At 33.9% G+C, this 19,222-nt stretch overlaps 1 protein-coding gene and 1 non-coding gene across 6 annotated transcripts; one reads left to right on the top strand and one right to left on the bottom strand.

Moving 5' to 3' along the window:
- Positions 1 to 1,417: 1,417 nt before the first annotated feature.
- LOC110098335 (probable sulfate transporter 4.2) lies at positions 1,418 to 17,983 on the bottom strand. 5 transcript variants are annotated; one of them, XM_020825147.2, is made up of 17 exons: positions 17,320 to 17,980; positions 15,310 to 15,495; positions 14,873 to 15,179; positions 10,024 to 10,072; positions 9,729 to 9,930; positions 9,477 to 9,645; positions 8,294 to 8,359; positions 8,105 to 8,212; positions 7,551 to 7,658; positions 7,402 to 7,467; positions 7,236 to 7,296; positions 6,620 to 6,747; positions 6,256 to 6,297; positions 4,093 to 4,209; positions 3,728 to 3,779; positions 1,797 to 1,935; positions 1,431 to 1,694 (listed from the first exon to the last, which is right to left on the bottom strand). In XM_020825147.2, the coding sequence occupies exons 3-17, from the start codon at positions 15,170 to 15,172 to the stop codon at positions 1,583 to 1,585; spliced, it is 1,719 nt and encodes a 572-aa protein (XP_020680806.1). In that variant the 5' UTR covers positions 15,173 to 15,179; positions 15,310 to 15,495; positions 17,320 to 17,980; the 3' UTR covers positions 1,431 to 1,582. The 5 variants fall into 5 exon arrangements, with proteins under 5 accessions (XP_020680810.1, XP_020680806.1, XP_020680805.1 ...); XM_020825146.2 differs by having other exon boundaries at positions 17,370 to 17,980; XM_020825151.2 differs by lacking the exon at positions 4,093 to 4,209 and having other exon boundaries at positions 1,418 to 1,694; positions 17,370 to 17,983.
- LOC114580906 lies at positions 17,672 to 17,828 on the top strand. The gene has a single exon (XR_003702579.1). It is a non-coding gene; the product is annotated as a U12 minor spliceosomal RNA (small nuclear RNA).
- Positions 17,984 to 19,222: the final 1,239 nt, after the last annotated feature.

The following is a 19,222-nucleotide window of genomic DNA, read 5'->3' as shown; positions in this document are numbered from 1 at the left end:
ATACAATCAATTAATTATAGTATTCTCAAGAAGCTACTGAAATGGGATTCGACCAAACCCACATAGCTCAGCTAAAGCAGCTTAATCCCTTATTCAACTTTTTTAATGATAATTAATTAGCTAATCAAGCACTCAATTGGAATAAATGCCAACCTTACAAAGCAAATAGCTTTGTAGCTTTGCTACTTGTCAGCTTTCAGAAAGACCATGTTGCTGCATATGTCAACATATTTGAATAGCTTGTCTCAGCATTTCTTGTTTCAGAAGAAGCAACAGATGGATGAGGTTGGAGGTCTTATTCAACTTTACCAAACCTAAATTTGACTTTAAGTGTATTCGATTGAGACGCTGTTAAATCGATCGAGTTTGGTTATTTATTTATTATTTAATTCAAGTGGAATTTGATTTTGATTTTCATTAACAGATTCACAAGCAAACAAAACGGGTGAAGCCCAAATCTGGATGAAATTCCATCAATAACAAAATAGGAGGAAGGTATGGAAAAAAGTTTCCATTACTACGCAGATCTCAAAAAAAAAAAACTTTATTGTAAATTCTCATGAATTTTAAACAAGTAATGACATAAAGTTTGAACAGATATAACAGTTTCAAATTCAAAATATAAGACCGTTACATCTTCCCTCATCCCACAATATGCCAATCTAATACAAATTCATTGGTAAAACCTTGGATACTTTTCTTGCACAAGGCAAGCCTTATTGTAGCATAACAAAATTCTATTTTCCACTGTTCGTTTCTTCCATAATAGGTGCTGACACATAGAAAAGAAAGATAAGTTGATCTGACAAATAAGCAGTCAAACCTCCTTCTGTAACAATAAAGGTTCCTGACTGGGGTTAGATTCATCACCAGTTCTGTGTCGCCACTGCCTTTGTGAAAAACCTCTTGTTGGCCTTTGAGGTGATTGGTCTCCAAACCTTGGACTGCTTCCAGGTAAGTTTGGCATTTCTTGTAAGCAAGCTCTTACGGCATCATGGACGCTCACAAAATACCATCTTTTGCCTATTAACTCTAATAAGCCAGCTCTAGAGAGTGTCTGAAGAACTTTACGGTTTGGGTTGGAAATGGCTATCTGAAACAAATTTTCCATCAGCAAGACCTGTGTATAATCAACAATAAGATTTGAGGGAAACTGAAATTGGTGATCTTCAAACCTGTATTTCACGTGATTTGTATTCTTGATGCAAGTCCTTGAGAGCATGTCAAGTTAGTATTGTATCCACTCAAAATCAAATTATGCAACTCTTATGTGTAACACAAAATTATTCTTATGACATTTATTAGAGTTTACAACTTAATAAATTATTATTTTTTAACTCAATAACAAAGGGGCTCAAAGGGTACTTATTATATCACTAATTTTGTATCTTCTCATTCTTATTAATTTATCATGGCAATTTTGTTTAGGAAAAATGAGAAAGGAACTATGCCACACACCAACAAAAACAGTGACAATCCAAATTTCCAGGAAAATAAAAAGAAACTACTTCATCAAATATGGAAGAAAGGCTAAGTGTCCGAACTTCATTAATAGAACTAACAAATTAGAGGTTAGGATTATCTAATAATGATTTAAGGACTTACGCGCCATCTCAATTATAACAAAATAAATTTTTTCATCAGATGATCCATTCCAAGCAGATCCTGAGACAATTAGTTCATACTGTCGTAGCCTGTAAAAAGAAAAAAAAATGCTGAATGCAATTAAGAATATGAAGAAAAGTAACGGAAGATTAAAAAATAGTTACTTCAGTATATAGAGTTAAAGCTTTCACCTGTCTTTGATGTAACTTATATTTGCAAAATATAAAGGTGCATCAATTCGGACAACAACAATTCCTATGTATACATAGGCTTCTGGATACTGCTCAATAGTTCTGTAAACTGTTGTTCCAGGCAGTCTTCCCAATACAGCTGCATTAAAATAAATTAAGTATAATCAGAAGCTAAAGCTTAATCTGGACTAAGGCCTCATTTGGGACAGCTTTTTTGCTGCTTCTTAAAGCAGCATTCTAGTAAAAAAATCTACAAATCTGCTTTCAAAAGCTGAAAGAAAGTCATCCCAAACGAAGTCTAAATAAGAAAGCATTCTAGACAAAATTCAAATCATTTACAGTGAATAAAACAGAAAGAAAATAAACAAGAATGGACGCCAATAATTTTATATAGATTTGCTCAATTGATATCTGTTTCACATTGCTGCTACTATAGATTTCAGTATGATGGTGAAGCTTTATGGAGAAATGCACAATCTTAATCGCTCATGTGTTTCATATTTATGTGTGGAATATGATTTTGTTGATCAATCGGGTTATTTTGTTGTCTCATACCTCAAGTTTGTCGTGCTTATTGGGGAGTGCGGGGTGTTTACCCCCTGCTTGGGCTAAAAAAATTTTCTTCGTACAATGCCCTGACACTGTGTACCCAAGCACCCCGGCGTTGTGTTCCCGAGTGCCCCAGCGTTGAAGAAAAGAGAGCGGAGCGCTGCAACGGTCTAGATACGACGCGCAGTGAATCAAGACAAAGGTTTGAGTGCCGCAGCGCTGCAAAACAGATTTGACGATTTTCTTTCTAGTTTTTCTGAAGGGTTGTGTTAGGCCGGCTGAACCGATCCAATATGGACCAGCTCTATACTACGGGCGGAGGTCCAAAGGGCTGGGTGGAATCATGGGGAAGAAAGAAAGGAGGACACTAGACAGATGGGGGCCCAAAACTCAATTAAACCTTGCTTTGGGAGGGAAAATTTGAATTATGGGCTGTTTAGGGATTTTGTAATTGTCCTCTTTGTTTTAATTAATTTCTCTTGTGAGGATTAGGGTTTCATCTTGAATTCGGGATCTCTTCTGTGGTGCTAGGGCTCTAGTATTTGGCTAGAGATTTGGAGAGTTAGATCTTCCTCTCGAATTGAAGATCCTTATATCGTTTGCAGATTTTCTTGTTCTTTTGTTGAATTGGAGACTTAAACTTGCTATTTTCTCGACTTAGTTTACAATTTCTGCATCATTCTTGTTGAATTGAAGAAATTCAGCAATTTCTTGCACTTAGGTGGCTGCGTTCTATTAGGTTCCGTCCCTTGGGTTATTTAACTTGACTTTCTTTGTATTTCGTGAAAGAAGACATAGAAAACGGTGCCTGTGAGAAGAGAAGCAATTAGAGAGTGAGAGAGAACAAAGATCTGTACTCATTTCTCCCAATTTTCATAGTGAATTTCTTGGTGTGGTGTGGCTCCGTGGTTTTTTCCCTATTTTGATTTTTTTCATGGGTGTCCTTTATTATTCCGCTGCTTTTACTTTCTTGTTTGTTCCGTCATTGTGGTATTTACTCCTCATCCCCAACATCATATGATGATGGTGGCCCCTCTCTCATAATAGAAAAAAAAAAAAAAAAAAGCTAAACCGAAAATTGCAGTGGATTTTTTAAAATGCTCTTAATGAAAAAAATACTCCCAAATATTGGATCTTTTCTGTGGCGCTGCAGGGGAAGGCTGAAAAAAATAGTCTAAAATAAAAGTGGATAGGAAAAGGAAGAACATATTTATTATCAGGATTATTTAGCTATAACCATAAGAACTATTTATGTACTTCTGATCATTAAAATTGTCTGATAGCTACAGGAATACTTAAATTTTAATATGTTAGTCATATATTACAATGAATTAAAAAAATAAAATCTCAGCTTGGGGGTTCCAGTAAAGAAGTGTTCTCACCTATGTGTGGGTTAGCTGATTCATGAATGACAAATGCAAGGGAAGAACTAACCTGCAATAAAATTTTCAAATTAGAGGGGAACATATTTCCTTGCACAACAACAAATATAGTAGATAAGATAAATCAGAGTCAGGATATCCCGATGAAAATTTTATTATGATGTATCTAAAAAATTTTGTATTTTCTTTAAAATTAGTGCAAGAGATAGGGAGTTAATAAAAAATTATATTGCACTCATTTCATAATAAACCCAACCTAACAATTTTGACACCATTAGTCCGAATATCATGATCCAATTTTTTTTTTCACGTACATATCCAACCTAGAATATCCTTAAGAAGCTTAGTCTTCTAAAGAATCTTACCCCAACAAGAACACCGATTTCTATTCCAAGAAACAAAGTCATAACACATGTTATCGTCCAAAGAAGAAAATCTTTCTTTTCTACACGCCACAAGAACAAAGCTTCCTCATAATCCACCTGGAAATTTTGAAATGAAAAACATGTTCATTTAATTTGATGTAAAAGATTGTTATGAAGAGAGAAAAAACTTGTTATTAGAGCATTCGATATGTGAACCAAGTATGAATTAAGCTAAAAACATAAATTGCATGCATTAAAATTAGAAATAGTATGTTGGATCATCACCAAAGGATGAACTTGAACATAATTGAACTATCCTATGGATAAAAAACATTATCTTCATACGTGTTGAGAAGTTTCAGAGACACATTTGTGGAAATAAAAAGTTATGGTAGGAGGATTGAAAAGACAATAATTACCTATATGTTTATTAATATGCTTAGTGCAATTAGTTTCATCTACGCATTGTTTTCAAGTTCGATAAGTTTGATTTCTCATTGCATGCTTATGCCACATACTTTTAAATTTGCTGGTTGAGAGCTTTGACTCATCCAAAAGGCCTTAGATTCAAAGATTGACATAAGTGTTTGTGTGTGCTAGTTGTGTTATGAATCTCGACTCTCCCCCTCTTCCCCAAATAGTAAAAAAAGTATGAAACATGAAATCAAACCTTCACATAAACTTAGAAAGAGAAGGAGCAAAATTGATAGATCACCCGTTTTGAGCATTGAAAGCCCCAATATCAATTTAAAAATGAGTTTTCAACCATCAAAAGATAAAAAAGCAGTTAAAGCTAAGGACAAAGGAAAAATATCACTATTACCAAAAAATACCAATGTCTCCATTCCACCACCAGCCATTCCTCATTGAGGGAGTGGCACTAAAGGGAGTGAGGAAGAGATCTTCCTCATGCAGCCAAAAGGAACCAAGAGGCCATCAACCTAAAAAAGCAATCCTAGGAGGACTTGAATTCAGATTTGGAGGATAGCCAACAAAGAAGCTGTCGTCACCTTAGTGAGGATAGCCAATTCCTTGCTCTCCGACAATAAACTTCAAATCACTCTAGTTCCTCTTCAACACTACAAAGCAGTGCCCAATAGGTTATTCCTCTATAAATAGTGCCTTTGAGGGAAGAGCTTGACACCCCATAACCATAAAAAAATAGAGAAAAGAGGGAGATAGGGCATCGTCAGAGAGAGAAGAGAGGATTTTTTTCATATGCTTGTACAAGAGAGGTCTTTCATTCTTTAAAGACGGAGGTGGCAAGGTGCTACTAGTTAAGGTTCTTTAAAAGAAGAAGTTTTCGACCATAGCAGGGACGACATCTCATTTAGACTCATGTAGTAGAGAATGAGATAGAGTAATAGCATTAACAAAAACATCTTCTTCACCTTCAACCCTCATCTTCTCGGTAAGTGGTTGCATTTCCTCGTAGTCATTGACATACACAAAGTTATATCTTTAACTTCGTAATAATACAAATTCTTGATGCACTCCTCTCTTGAAGCTTGATGAATTATTTGATCTCCATCCAAGCATAGGCGTAAGTGGATCTCATCGAATCACACAAAAGTTATGTGTATGTGTTTTCGTATTTTCTACATTTGATTTCTTGTCTTCTTCTCCTTTTTTTTTTCTTTTTCTTGTTACTATTATCCTAATAGGACTCACTAATATTCAATGTAAAATGGCTTCAGTTTAGTTGGACCTTATTTCCACTTAGTTATTTCCATGATTTTCAAGCCTTGTAGAATTCATCTTGCATCCGCTTTACAAACCCTCTTTGCCTCCATTCCTGTCACTGTTTAGTTTAGACCAAACATTATTTGTCCATTTCAATATTAATTTTCTATGTATTTATATTTTCAGAAATTCAGACCTTATATGCTAGAGCCTTTGACCTTCAGTACATAGAACAGAAGTTCTAGATTATATAATGAAAAATCATCCAATTCATGAGGAAAAAAATGAAGCAAAATCTATGAACAAAAATATTCGATCAATCACTTGCCAAAATCTGTTTATAATTAACAAGTTTAAAATTGTTAATAATGACTTAAGCCAAAAATGGAAATGGATCAAGAGTAGTATAACAAGACTCATTCAATTGCTCTCACGAGTAAATCTAAAATAGTAAAAATGTATCTAATTTTGCAGTCTTACCAGGCTGATTCCAACTGAAATTACTATGGCGGCCAGTGCACACTGAGACATACAAACATACAACATTGATAAGTATAGCTACTAAAAGAAAATGAAGCATATGCTATGATCATAATCATTATCATTAGCCTTATCCGAACTATCTGAATTTGACAAAGTGAAGCCTTTTTTTGTTCTTAATTTTTCTTGCCAAATATAAACCTATATTTACTTGTACTGGCATGATAATTCAGTAAATATGTAGTCATTTATAATTCTCTCACCCTTTTAACAATATAACATAAAAATAGGTAACTCAACTCCCTTGTCCTAGTGGTATCATTGAGAAGAAAAAAACCGATAGTGAAATTTTCTAAAAATGTACCTGAGGAATATCCTGAAACAATGGTGTCAAAAAGTAAAGAGCGCATCCCATTGTTATTCCTGTTATGATTCCAGATAGTCCAGTCTTTGCTCCACTCTCGTGATTCACAGCTGACCTAGAGAAAGAGCCTATATAGGGCTGTAATTCTGTCTGAATTCTCTTGTGAAATACTTGTAGAAATGTTAAGAAACAGCAAAGGGAAAATCATAAAAAATTTAGGGGATGTGAGGATTTTAATTTAGGTAGCATTTAAGTAAGATTTAACTTAAAAATCCTGTTAAACTTATTTTTGGGGACTTAAAACCTACTGTATTGATAAATTCAGTTTCAAATCTATTATTGATTAATCCAAGATTGATTAAATCCCATCAATCACATGGTTGACTAGATTTAAAAATTTCTTCCTCTCATAAATCTTAAATTTCAAACAAATAGAGAAATAATTTAACAGTATGTAACAATATTTAACATTGTCATGTCAAATTTAGATTTACAGGATCTACTAATTTCTTTTAAAGTTAAATCCTAATTGCAGCCAAACAGCCCTTTAGAGTAGTAAATCCTTCATAATTCAACTTAATATTGGATAATTAACAATAACTATTGGCATATATACCTGTGGCAGGATAGGCAGAGAAGAATGAGCCACATATATTTGCCATTCCAAGACCAAATAACTGCACATAAAAAAAATAAATCAATATATATCTAATCAAATTACAATGAAATAGTTAAAGCACTAAAATAATATGAGGTCCAATTGCAGACATTGACATTCTGACCTCTTGATTTGAGTCCAGCTCATATCCATTCTTTGCTGCCAATGCTTTGGCAATACCAACAGATTCCTGTAGTTAAAAAAAAAATCAAGTAAGAACTTAACAAATAGACAAAACATGGAGAAGAATGAGAGTTTCAATAACTATTTTACCAAAATGGCCACACCAGTAATTAGAACTGCAGTTGATATAAGAGATTCTGCATGATCAAATTCTCTAGGGATGTGAAACTTTGGAAGGCCTTGTGGTATTTCACCTACCTGAAGGAACGAACAGTCAGCTCACATGATTAAATTTTAAATTTTTTTTTTCACTGGGAAAACAGCCAACAAAATATAATATCCGATTGGATGACAACTTTTCATTATTTTTTCACAACTTTGCCTTTAAAAAGCTCCTTTTGCAAAAACATAATAAAAATTATGGTAAAAAAAAAAGCTTCTAAAAAAAAAAAGCCCCAAATGAAGCCTTAAGTATATTAAATCAAACTAATGAAGTCAACACAACCAGATTTTGACTAGAATCATTCTAATAACTCTCTTTTTAACAAAATCATATGCATTAAAGTTTCTTATTAGAAGCGTTCATTCCAAATATAAGATTAATAATGTTTGGATTCACAACATCAATAAAAAAAATTACTAGCGCAAAAATTTATCATATCAAATAGCTCAACTATTGATTATTGAATCAAAACAAACTTTACCACTGTAATTGAAGGTGGATGAAATATTTTAACAAAAGCTGTGCCTAGAATGACAGCTGTGAGTGGGCCCGACGCTCTAAGAAATCTCAGGTTCTTCTTTGAACTCCCCTGTGTCATTTATACAATAAAATAAAGGAAATATCTTACCTCCACTGAACAATGTTTCAACTTCCATTAATAAGCTCCTACCAGGTGTTTCATGAGAAGAATGATTGCAAGAATGATAGATCCCATCAAAAAGGGGGGCCATGAGAACTACAAAAAACTATCCAATATTATTAGTAAACATAGATGTCTTAGCATGTTAATACTTGCATACATTATGGAACAAAAAAATTGAATCACAAAAGCACAAGCAATGTGTATGAAAAAGAAAAAAAAAAGGACACATAAGTAAGTGCATTACGATCGTGCAATGAAGGGTTTGGAGAAGAGTTAGTGTGTACGTCGTTAGCTCTACATTTAGAGATATGCTATTTTTAATTCGAACCTGATCTCCCAATCTCATGAAGGGAAAAATATTTCCATCTATTTTAATTTAGTGGTAAGATAAGAGATGATCATTATAACCTTTTAGTGAATTGTTTGATTTGGCACATGAATGAATTTTCCTTTGAGGTGGAAATATGAATTTCAAGTTAGAATTGTTCCATTTTGAAGATTGCATATATTAAGACTAGTTAGGTGGACTAGACATTCTTAATTGCAGTTGTTTTGTGTTGTATTATTGCAGAAGGAATTCCCACGGATGAAGATTTCTGCAGCCAATCTTAGGATGAGGAGAATGATGAGAATGATATATGTTCATATGAAGAAGAAACCAGAAGACGTTGGACAACTGACAAAAACTTTCTACCCTCACATTGCAATAAGAAGAAATATATTATTGTATTAATACATCAACATCTTCAGATCACACATGAAACCAAAATGAGCAGAATAAAAGGTCAACAAATTATGAATTAAACTGAAAAATACCATAAATGTATCAACAAACCGAAACACTAGATGAAAGCCTTCTTAACATTAAACCTTAAAGTTGCAAACAATAGTCATTGTCATCACCATTATCATTGATCTCATCCCAAATATTCACATGTGCAAAATATACTCGTGCTTGAGCTAAAGTTATTGATAAACATTTGCTAAAATGTGAATCCTTCTAAATATTTATATCATAATGAAGGGCTATAAAAGAGAAAAAAAAAAGAAAATTCAACAGAAAATGTAAAATACACTAATGAAATATTTGGAACTTAAAAAATTATTTGGGTTACTGAAATAACACATTAGTGTGCTGAAAAATCGTGATGTGGAGATGTTTCATAAATAAAAACTGTATTCCAAGTTAGAAAAAATGTGAAGAGCTTACATTTCCAACACCAGCAATAATGCTTTTAGCAAGTGGTACTATTTGACTGCTTCTTTCTATGTTATACCCCAAGAAATACTTAGCTTGTGACAATGCAATAATTATAGCTGAAGAAGTTATGAAACCAGAAATTACAGAATGGCTGATAAAACGTAGAAGCCATCCAAGCCTGAGAAAAATAAAACAAAGTCAGAAAAAAAGATTAAAAAAAAACAGCAAATTCCTTTTAAACTTCAGAAAAAGGGTCAATACCTCAATAGACCCATTGTACACTCCAAAGCACCCACCATAAATGCCAACAGTATAGCAAGCTCTGTATAGAGCTCCTCTTTAGGGGAAACAATGCTGCTCAATACATTGGAAACCAATAAGGATACCAATGTCACTGGGCCAATAGCAAGTTGGCGAGAAGAGCCAAATATACCATATACAAATATGGGAATGAAACCAGAATCTGCATTAGGAAACCTATGATTTCATGAAAAGGGAAGGGAGCACAAAATATAATCATCATTTGGAAAAATTTTATGCCAATGAAAATACTCACAAAGACCATAAATTGGATGAAGCCCCGCCAGCTTTGCGTAGGACATCGCCTGGCCATTCATGCTTATATTTTAGATTAACATAATCGTCATGGAAAGTTAGCAATCATTCATGGGCTCATGAGAGGGTGAAATGAATATAAAGCTGGATGGTTTAGGCTGTAAAATAGGAGAGATACGGAGTTGAGATTGAGAGAGAGAAAAGTTTAGCACAAATCAAGTTTTCAAATTTGTCTAAGGTAAACTGTACTAGAGCATAAATTTGTGATATAGGAAAAAAATGAATGACTCTACAAATTTTTTTAAAAGGATATAATGTGGTGACCGCTTCTGCAGTATTTAGATCTACTTATAGTGATATAATTTGGATATGATAAAACTTGTATGGTTATTTTCTGTGAATTTCACTATTGGTTTTATGCTTAGTTTATTTGTCGATTTTTTTTTTAATTTGTGATATATTGAAACCATTGTGAATATCTACATTTGGTTTTAGATCTCGGTATGGTGATTGCATCGGGTTGGGTAAGGACACAAAGATTAAGAGAACAAAGAATTAATTAGGCTGCCTTCACAAACATTCCTATGTCAGGATCTATGAAGCATGGACACTTCTACTCAAAGACGCATGCAATATCCGACACAACACGTGTCTGACAAGCCTCCGACAACAAGCCTTCGACACATGTCAGACAAACCGAAAATATGTCCATTAAAAAATATTAAATACAAATTCAACACGTTCCCGACACACGTGTCTTAAATATTTTATGAATTTTTTTAAAATATAATTTCTTAATATTTTATGAATTTTTTTAAAATATAATTTCTTGTATTTAAATTTTTATTTCTATCCACAACACCAAATCAATTGCTCTGACACAATACCTCTCATTTTCATTTCTCTTTGGCGAGTTGCGACTTTAGTTTTACAATAATGTCCGATTTCATCTCAACATCGAAATTTGACATCGTTACAACATCAAATTTTCAAAACCATCTTAACATCGAAGTCTGAGACTGTCTTGACATTGTTCATCTATGCTAGAAATTTCTACACCCACAATTTTATAACTCATCTTTGTCCAACATCTTCTTAAAATCGACGACCAATGCCCTCTCAATATCGACGAAAGATGCCCTCTTGACATCAACGCCTAATACTTAATGCATAAGATTGATGCTCGACTTACAACAACATTGTCATCTCCTCTCTTGATGTTTGATACACGATTGCGACGCCCGACTCTCAACATCATAATATTAATCATTTTAAGCACAAATTCTAGTTAAATGATTTGTTTTTTCCAAATTATTTTTAATATTATACTTATTCAATTTTGATACACTATTTTTAAAATATAAAAATTATAATAGCGTGTTCAACCCGTGTTCGTGTCCAATATTTTCAATAATTAATGTTTCTTGTCTGTGTCGTGTCATATCCGTGTTGCCGTGTCCGTGTCTGTGCATCATAGGTTAGGATAGTCTTCTCCACAAGCTTGGTCAGCCTTCTCTAAAGATGATTGAACAATAGGAATCCTTGGACAACCCTTCACTGTGATTTTGCTCTTGATATTGAATATACTTTTCACAGACAATTCATCATTATTAATTAGATCTCCAAGCTCAAGGTAGTCCATTTCTTTGCCGAAATTACAAAAAAAAACTATATTAAAAAAATAAATTTCAGTCATACATCTTTTCTATGTAGCTATTATAAAACTACATATATATAAACTCATGCATATAATGAATCAAGATACGAGGAGAATACCAAAGGGTGACTGGGAAAGAATTTTGCATGGTATTGAATGTAAGAGGGATTTGAAGAGTCATTATCAAATTTTAAGAATAAGAGGGGAGGCTTAGTTAATGCATGGGAAAAGGATGCATTCATGAAGGGAAGGTAAAGATTTCATATTTTGAGTAATGTTTTGACTTTTTTTTTAGTTTTTAAGGTCTAGATGACAGAATTTGGGAAAACTTTCTTCTCAAAAGCTGTCAAGATTATGAAAATCGACTGTGTATGTAAAATTAGATATAAAATGATAAACTTAAATAGTCAAAATAGCAAAAATTAATTATATAAGAAATTGGGTTGCTGTTGACTTCAAAGAGATTTGGTTAAGGTTTGGGTGATGAAATTTGATGATATTTGAAATGATTGATAAGCTCATGATATTATGCCTCATGCCTCAATTCATTTTCTAGACTCTTTAACAATAATATTATTCTTAACTATATATAAACTTACTCTTGCAAACTAAATAACTAATCTTAAAAAATGCTCCCGCATCAATATGTCTTTGACTTTCGGGGCTTCTATAATATACATAGTTGTAGAAGTATTTAAGGGTAACTCTTTCCTATCATGTACGACTACATATGGGTTTTGTTAATCTAGTGGCGTGTGGATGGGACGGATGTTGAATCTAACATATTTAGAGTGATCCATCCTAAATTTGAAATAAACTCTAAAAATTTCAAAATAGGCCTTTGTCTCATGCCTCAACCAAACATGATTCATTTCCATCCCAATTCTATTCAAAATTCAAGTGATCACCATGTAAGTTTTAAGTTATGAAAGTTGTTATTAAAATCCTAATATTAATATATTCCATGAACCATTTATCCATGCGGAAAAAAAATTATAACCTGACTAACGATTGAGAGTAATGGGAGCCATCTTCGAGGATGACTCCGCTCTGCGTGGTTTCAGCTTGCGTCTTGCGATTTTCTAGGGTTTTCGCTCCTCGATGCGATCTTGGTTGGGTACTTCCTTAATCCCCTTTTCTCTTGCGATTTTCTTCCATATGATTGCGGATCGTTTAAGGGATCTAGGGTTTTTGGATGGTAAGCCAAAATCTAGGTCGTTTAGAGATGTTTTGTCGGGTGAATAGGCTTCGTCTAACTTTCCTCCGCTCTAAGTCTCTTGCCACGATGGTTTGTCTACTTTACTGATTTCGGAGGAGGAAATGTTATCTCTTGCTGAGCCATTTAAGTTTGCCTTAGTCGGGAAGTTTTCGGGCCGGCACTTGCCTCTTGATTCTATACGCAAATTTTTTTTTTTCAATCTGAAGCTGTGTGGTGCACTGGTGCCTTTTCAGTTACAGTTTTGAACCATAAAAATATGTTGATTAAACTTGTGAATGATTTAGATTATTGTAGGGTTTTTTCTCACCGCTCCTATTTTGTTAGCAATTGCTACATAAACTTTTAAGTGGTCTCCCCATTTTGATGTTAATGTGGAGTCCACTATAATTCTCATTTGGATTTCATTTCCTAGTTTACGCTCGCATCTCTTTTCCCCCCTATACTTTATGGGTTGAGGTCTCTGTTTGGAAGACCTTTGAGAACGGATAATGCAACAATTAATGGTTCTAGAATTTCTGTTGCTATATACTTGCTGAATTAGATGTTAATAAAAGATACACTTCTCAAGTTTGTCTCAGTTCTGAGTCTATGGGGTACATTCATTTGATTGAAATGGAAGAGTTTCATTCGTATTGCTTTCATTGTAAAACATTGGGTCATTTGAAGGATGGTTGTCCGATTTTATTTCCTAAGTTGAATGATGCTCCTCTTGTAAAGGAGGGGTCTGGGGTTGATATTCATGCTTCGTGTGACCTTGATGATGTTATTCCAGACAATGATTTGGTTGGGATGGCCCAAGGTGAGTTGTTGTTGAATCAAGCTGTGAATTGTGATCATGATGAGGAGGTTGTTTCTCCTTTGCCTAATGTTGTGGGACATGAGGCTATGCTTAATTTTGCTAAGGAACCGGGTGATGTTGTTTTTCATAGCTTTGGTGATTTTTTATCTCATGTTGTAATTAATCAGGAGGTGGCGGGTGGTCTTTTGGTTGGAACTAAGGAAGTAGGGGTTGGTGTTATGGCCTTGTCTCATGATGAGGTGGACGTTGAAAATGAGACAGAATGGCATGTTGGTCAAGCCGATGTGTGTGTTGTTTCGTCTAAGGCTGTGGTTACTTCGCCCTGTTGCTGGGACGTTTTCTCCTAATTTTGTGGGGGCGGGTGGTGGTTCTATTTCTCCAACAACTTTTGGATCTTTGGGAACTGAGGCTCTAGTTGAGGTGCCTATTGGTGTTATGTTCCCTAACGCTTTGAATGCTAATTTTGTTTCTAATTTGGGGGTTGTCTGTACTGGGCATTCGGGATGGCTTGGAAGGTCTCCCTCATCGCCTGGTGTGGTGAGTGATGATCTTGGTGATGTTCAGGACGATTCTTGTCATGACTTGTATTATGGTTTAGATGTTTGTAAGGTTGTTAAGAAGGCATTTTCGCGTGGCAGTAAACGTAGTCAAAGAAAATCTAGAAAGTAGCTATGTCGTTTTGTGGAGTGGATTTTTCTTCGATTTTTTGTTGTTGGCCTGTTTTTTTGTTGGTTTGGGTGGTGGCTTTGGGGAGAGATGTTTCTCCCCTCCATCTTCTCTATTTTGCTTTGTAGGTTTTGCAGGTTATTCCTATCCTTCCTGGATAGGTTCCGGGTTGTTTGATGCTCCTGGTAGCTGCTTTCGGGATACTGACTTGGATACTTAGTGATGTTGGTGATTCTCTTTTTGGATTTCTTTTTCATTTGTTTTGATTTTCTCTTCCTATAATAGATAGGATCTGAAGCTCTCATGTTTTAATTCAAATATTATTCTTTTTGGCGAGCTTTAGATCCTTTAAGTACATGTAAATTTTTAACAGTATTAATGCGTAGGCCCCGCCGTGAGTTTTCTCAAAAAAAAAAAAAAACCAATGCGGACAACTTAATAGAAAAAGATTTAAAAAACATAAGCACACCTATTGTAATTGCATTTTGAGAACTGAAAGGCCATTTTACCTGAGGAACAAGCATAACTCCTACAGTAATTCCAGCCATGATATCCACCTGAAGGTACTCAGTCCACTGGTATGTCCGAATCCAGCGAGTGCAAGGCAGCAACAGCTCCATCCAATCCCTGGCTGACATTCCTCGAAGCTTAGCTCTCCACTGAGCAAGCAACGGTGAAGGTGGCGGCAATCCAGGAGAAGATGGTGTTGGATGATCAAGAGGTGCCACTCTCACCTGTCTCGTAACTCCATTGACAGAATCACCTTCAGCAATGTCAAGATTGCTTGAAGTTGCATATGATATCTCCATTTTCACCCTGTTAGGGCAGTTTTGTTTGTGAAAGTATAAGTATGGCGGGAATATATATCAAAACTGGTACTGAAGAATAATGGAACACGTGAAAGATGAGGAAAGGAAGAAATGGGATTAACAAGAATTTTACTTACAGATAATAGCACGTGGATGGTGCTTGTTGGGTGGATTGCAGGTCTCTGTAATGAGAAATTCAGCAGATAAGTGATAAAACCTTCGGATGCTTTCCCTTCTTGGAACTGGCTAACGGTCATATTGTATGGAAAGCAATGAATAAACTTGTTATGGTTAAAGCTCCAAAGTTGTAAAAGTTTCATTGCCTGATCAAAAACCAAAACATTACATGATTAAATTAAGATATTGGCAAAAAACTATTTTTATAAGATTGAATTTGATATTTTATGCAAAAAAACTATTTAAAAAGTCTCCTTCGATTTACATATTGGAATCAGAGTCTGTAAGTGAGATATTGGCTTCAGTACTTGAATAGGAAGCTTCCTGGAACTTGCATAAGACTCAATAAGTGAGCAACGGACGCCTGATTAATTGAAATGGATCAACTTGACCTCTGTATTGTTTTCCATTATTAGGAAAAATTGTAAGTTATTTTAGTAAGATTAAATGGATTTCACCATCAAATGTATTAATTACCTTCGTTGCTTTTGGTGTTAGTTCCTTACTGATGCTGCAGCGCGCCATCAAATTTTGTTTGATCTTTTGAGCCTATTTCTTTTTAATTTTCTTTTAAAACTTGAATATCAAAGCATGAAATTGATGTAAAAATGATTTGATCTCAAAATTTTGACCATAATTTTTAAAACTAGCTGACACTTACTGCAAGGCTTATTTCTTTTTCGCTGTTTTTAATCATCTATTAGTGCTGCAGAGTCCTCTTCCAATACTAATTATAGCTCAGAAGGATTTTTTTTAATTTTAATAAGAGTTTTATAAAAATTGTTTTATTGGCCATAATTTTAATTTTACGGTCTAAAAAAACTTTTTTTCCTAATAAATTATGAAAAAATAAGAAAAAAATTCAACTTTTCATCCAAAACAGTTCTTTTTATTTCCCCTAACAGCTTTTCCTACTAGGCTACTATTACTTGAGTAAAAGGCTGAACCAAGTACAGCTTTAAGCTCTATTTGCCATTTTTATAATTAATCAAAGCAATTTAAATATTTATTTGCTAAATAGAACACATGAATCTTATGAAAATGACTAAATGAGAAGTCATATAAGGCTTCGTTTGAGACGGCTTTTCTTACTGCTTCTAAAAGTGAGTTTTAAATATAAAAAATTAAATTTTTTAATAAAAAGCCGTTTTAAGAAGCAGAAAGAAAGCCGTCCCAAACGAAGCCTAAATCGTCATTTAGAGAAACTGCTTTCTAACTTTCAAATAACTGAACTTCTTCTCAAATTGTTAAACCAAACGCCAAAACTTATTCTTCTGTTAAAAAACAATAGAAACACAAAGAAGAAAGCATTGCCAAACAGATTCTTAATCCATTCGATCCCCAACAATTCTATTTAGAGGCCTGTACATCTGCTTCTTAAAAACGGTTGCCCACAGTTCATAACCTTAAAGCACTAAAGAAGTATTTTTTATGTCTTTAATGGACTGTGAGCCTTATATAATCAGCCTTTGTTTTGCAGGGTCTCTTTATTTTGAAAATTTTCATTCTTTCCTCCCAGCTTTAAGGCGTTCTGATATCTGATCTTTATGTGAATACTTGTATCAATATTAAAATTATTTTCTAGAACATTACCATGAGAATTTCTGCAGAATCTAATCAGTATCCCCAGTAGGATCATAGAGGGTAGCAACTAGTTGTCAAATGTTGCTTATGAAGGGTAGGCTGCAACAAATTATTGGGTTACATAGACTAATTCAAAGTTACATTTCTAAGAACACAGCTCACCTTCGCATATTCGTTGAGAGCTTAGGCTACAAACTAAGAGATATTGGATTCAAATCTTTCTGTATGCGATGTGTATATGAATTTGCTTTAATTGACCTAAATGTCTCAGAAAAAAAATTGCATTTTTACCTTGCAATTAACAGCAGATGTCACATTTCAAATGAAACAGAATCAAAATGCCCCACAAACTAAAGCTAAAAAAACAACCAGAAAGAAAAACTCACAAATAATTTATTCCGACAAATAAACAGAATTAAAACCAATTAATTCTCACTCTCCAAACTGAACGGAGTACGAACTCCGATTTTTTTAGTCTCGCGTTAGGGTTTCAGCACGTAAAGCTTCCTGGTCTGGCCAAAACACCCAAAGGACTCCCGGCGCACTGCGGCGACCACGGAGCACCACAGACGTGGAGGAGATGCCAAACTAACTTCTTCGTTTTGGCCCATCGGTACCCGAAATCAGCAACAATAGGAGCCATACTATGCAGGTCGGTTTTTAGTCCCACATCGAAAAATCCATTTGGTGCTGAAGAATTGTTTGGTATATAAGGAAGTTGCTCTCCTTCTTTAAAATTTGCCTTAAACTAATGAGTAAGGAAAACAAAGCGGGTGGTGGGAACTGCCCGCCGCGCTAACCCAAAATTGGGCGCAAGAATTTATGGAGGGGAAATAGGCTGGCCGGGTGTTGACGCTGCTTACTTTTGCAGAACTCTCTCGAGCGGGCCTCCCACCCGCAATTCAGTGGTTCAAATTAATAGTGTCAATACAATTCGTAATACAATTTATTAATAGCTTCTTAAATATTTTTATGTTTTGAGTACAATTTTACGTATTTTGGGTTAATTAGTAAGGTTTTGGTTACATAAACGTGGATATATAGGTTTTTATCATCTATAATTTCTCTAAGCTTTTATTTTTTAAAAACGTTGTGAAAGAAATTCATTGTTGATATTTTTAAATATATGTTATTTTAATATAAGCAAAAAAAATTTCATCTAGAAGTCTCTCATAAGATATGGTAAATGATTATTTATAATGTTCATTGCAGAAAATACTCGTTCGATTGTTGTTGTAGCAATTGACAATATAAAAGCAAGTTTAATAAGTAAGAATACTTAAAGATAAATATCATTTTTTGGAGTCTTCACTATTTTCTAAGCAAAGTTCTCCAAGTTATTGTAAATTCAGAACAGCGTTGCTCGATCTTAGATCAATAATAAAATTTTTCAATTTGATTGTCTAATATGATGATATATATTCTGAAAAATCTGACTCATAAAATTTTGCTAGATTTGGTCATCGTTTTGTATCAAAAATTGAAAAATGACTAACATATATTCAAATATGCGACACATATAAGTAATTTTGTATTAATTTCATCAAATATGTTATTGAGTTCCTGAAGTTGTAGATATATAACAGTGCAGAATAATTCGATTTGATAATGATGTTTATTTGTTATACATTACGTACGACGCATTAATCTTCAATGACCAACTTTAGTGTAAGAGTTATTGATATGAACAATCCAAATAAAATGCTCAATAACACATCATCGTGTATTAATGTAACGTAAAGCAACAATAACTTGTTATTTTACTGATAGTCTTGAGATTCATTAAGTAAAATTATGAATACATCAATTTTCAATTTATTGATTATAACATTTGAAACCACAAATACAGTAACTTTTATGATTTCTTTTTGGATTTATGGAGCGAGGAGCATTATCCAAAATAATTTTACTTATGTCTTTATAGTGGTTAGCAAGAAAGTGTAGAAGTTCAAGAAAATTTTCTTGATTATCATAATCATCTGAATCATTATGCCCACGAAATGCTAATCCTTATTGTAAGAGAAAGCGTACACAATTGATACTTGCATTTAATCATTTACGATAATCTTTGTGATTTTGTTCAGAATGTTTTTTAAAAGCAAATTCGTTATACCTCTCTTCATTCATTAAATCTTCACATTTTCATTTAGCATTGTTGTATGCACAGTTCATATTACCAACATGAATATGAAATATATCTTTTTTTTTCAATTTCTAAAAACCCTTTATATCGAAATTGTCATCGCAAACATGTTCTCTAATATGAGGTCTATACATATTAAAAAAAAA

This window comes from Dendrobium catenatum, unplaced genomic scaffold (genome assembly GCF_001605985.2).
Source record: "Dendrobium catenatum unplaced genomic scaffold, ASM160598v2 fragScaff_scaffold_1391, whole genome shotgun sequence".
Classification (NCBI taxonomy): Eukaryota; Viridiplantae; Streptophyta; class Magnoliopsida; order Asparagales; family Orchidaceae; genus Dendrobium; species Dendrobium catenatum.
This window is presented reverse-complemented; position numbering and strand designations above follow the sequence as displayed.

What these genes read in the sequence shown, in the direction of transcription:
- LOC110098335 (XM_020825147.2), bottom strand. Translation starts at nt 15,172, where the DNA reads ATGGAGATATCATATGCAACTTCAAGCAATCTTGACATTGCTGAAGGT. An exon ending in TTCTTCTCATGAAACACCTG is followed by an intron (nt 8,213 to 8,293) that starts GTAGGAGCTTAT and finishes TAAATGACACAG; the next exon opens with GGGAGTTCAAAGAAGAACCT. An exon ending in TTTCAGTTGGAATCAGCCTG is followed by an intron (nt 4,210 to 6,255) that starts GTAAGACTGCAA and finishes CAAAATTTCCAG; the next exon opens with GTGGATTATGAGGAAGCTTT.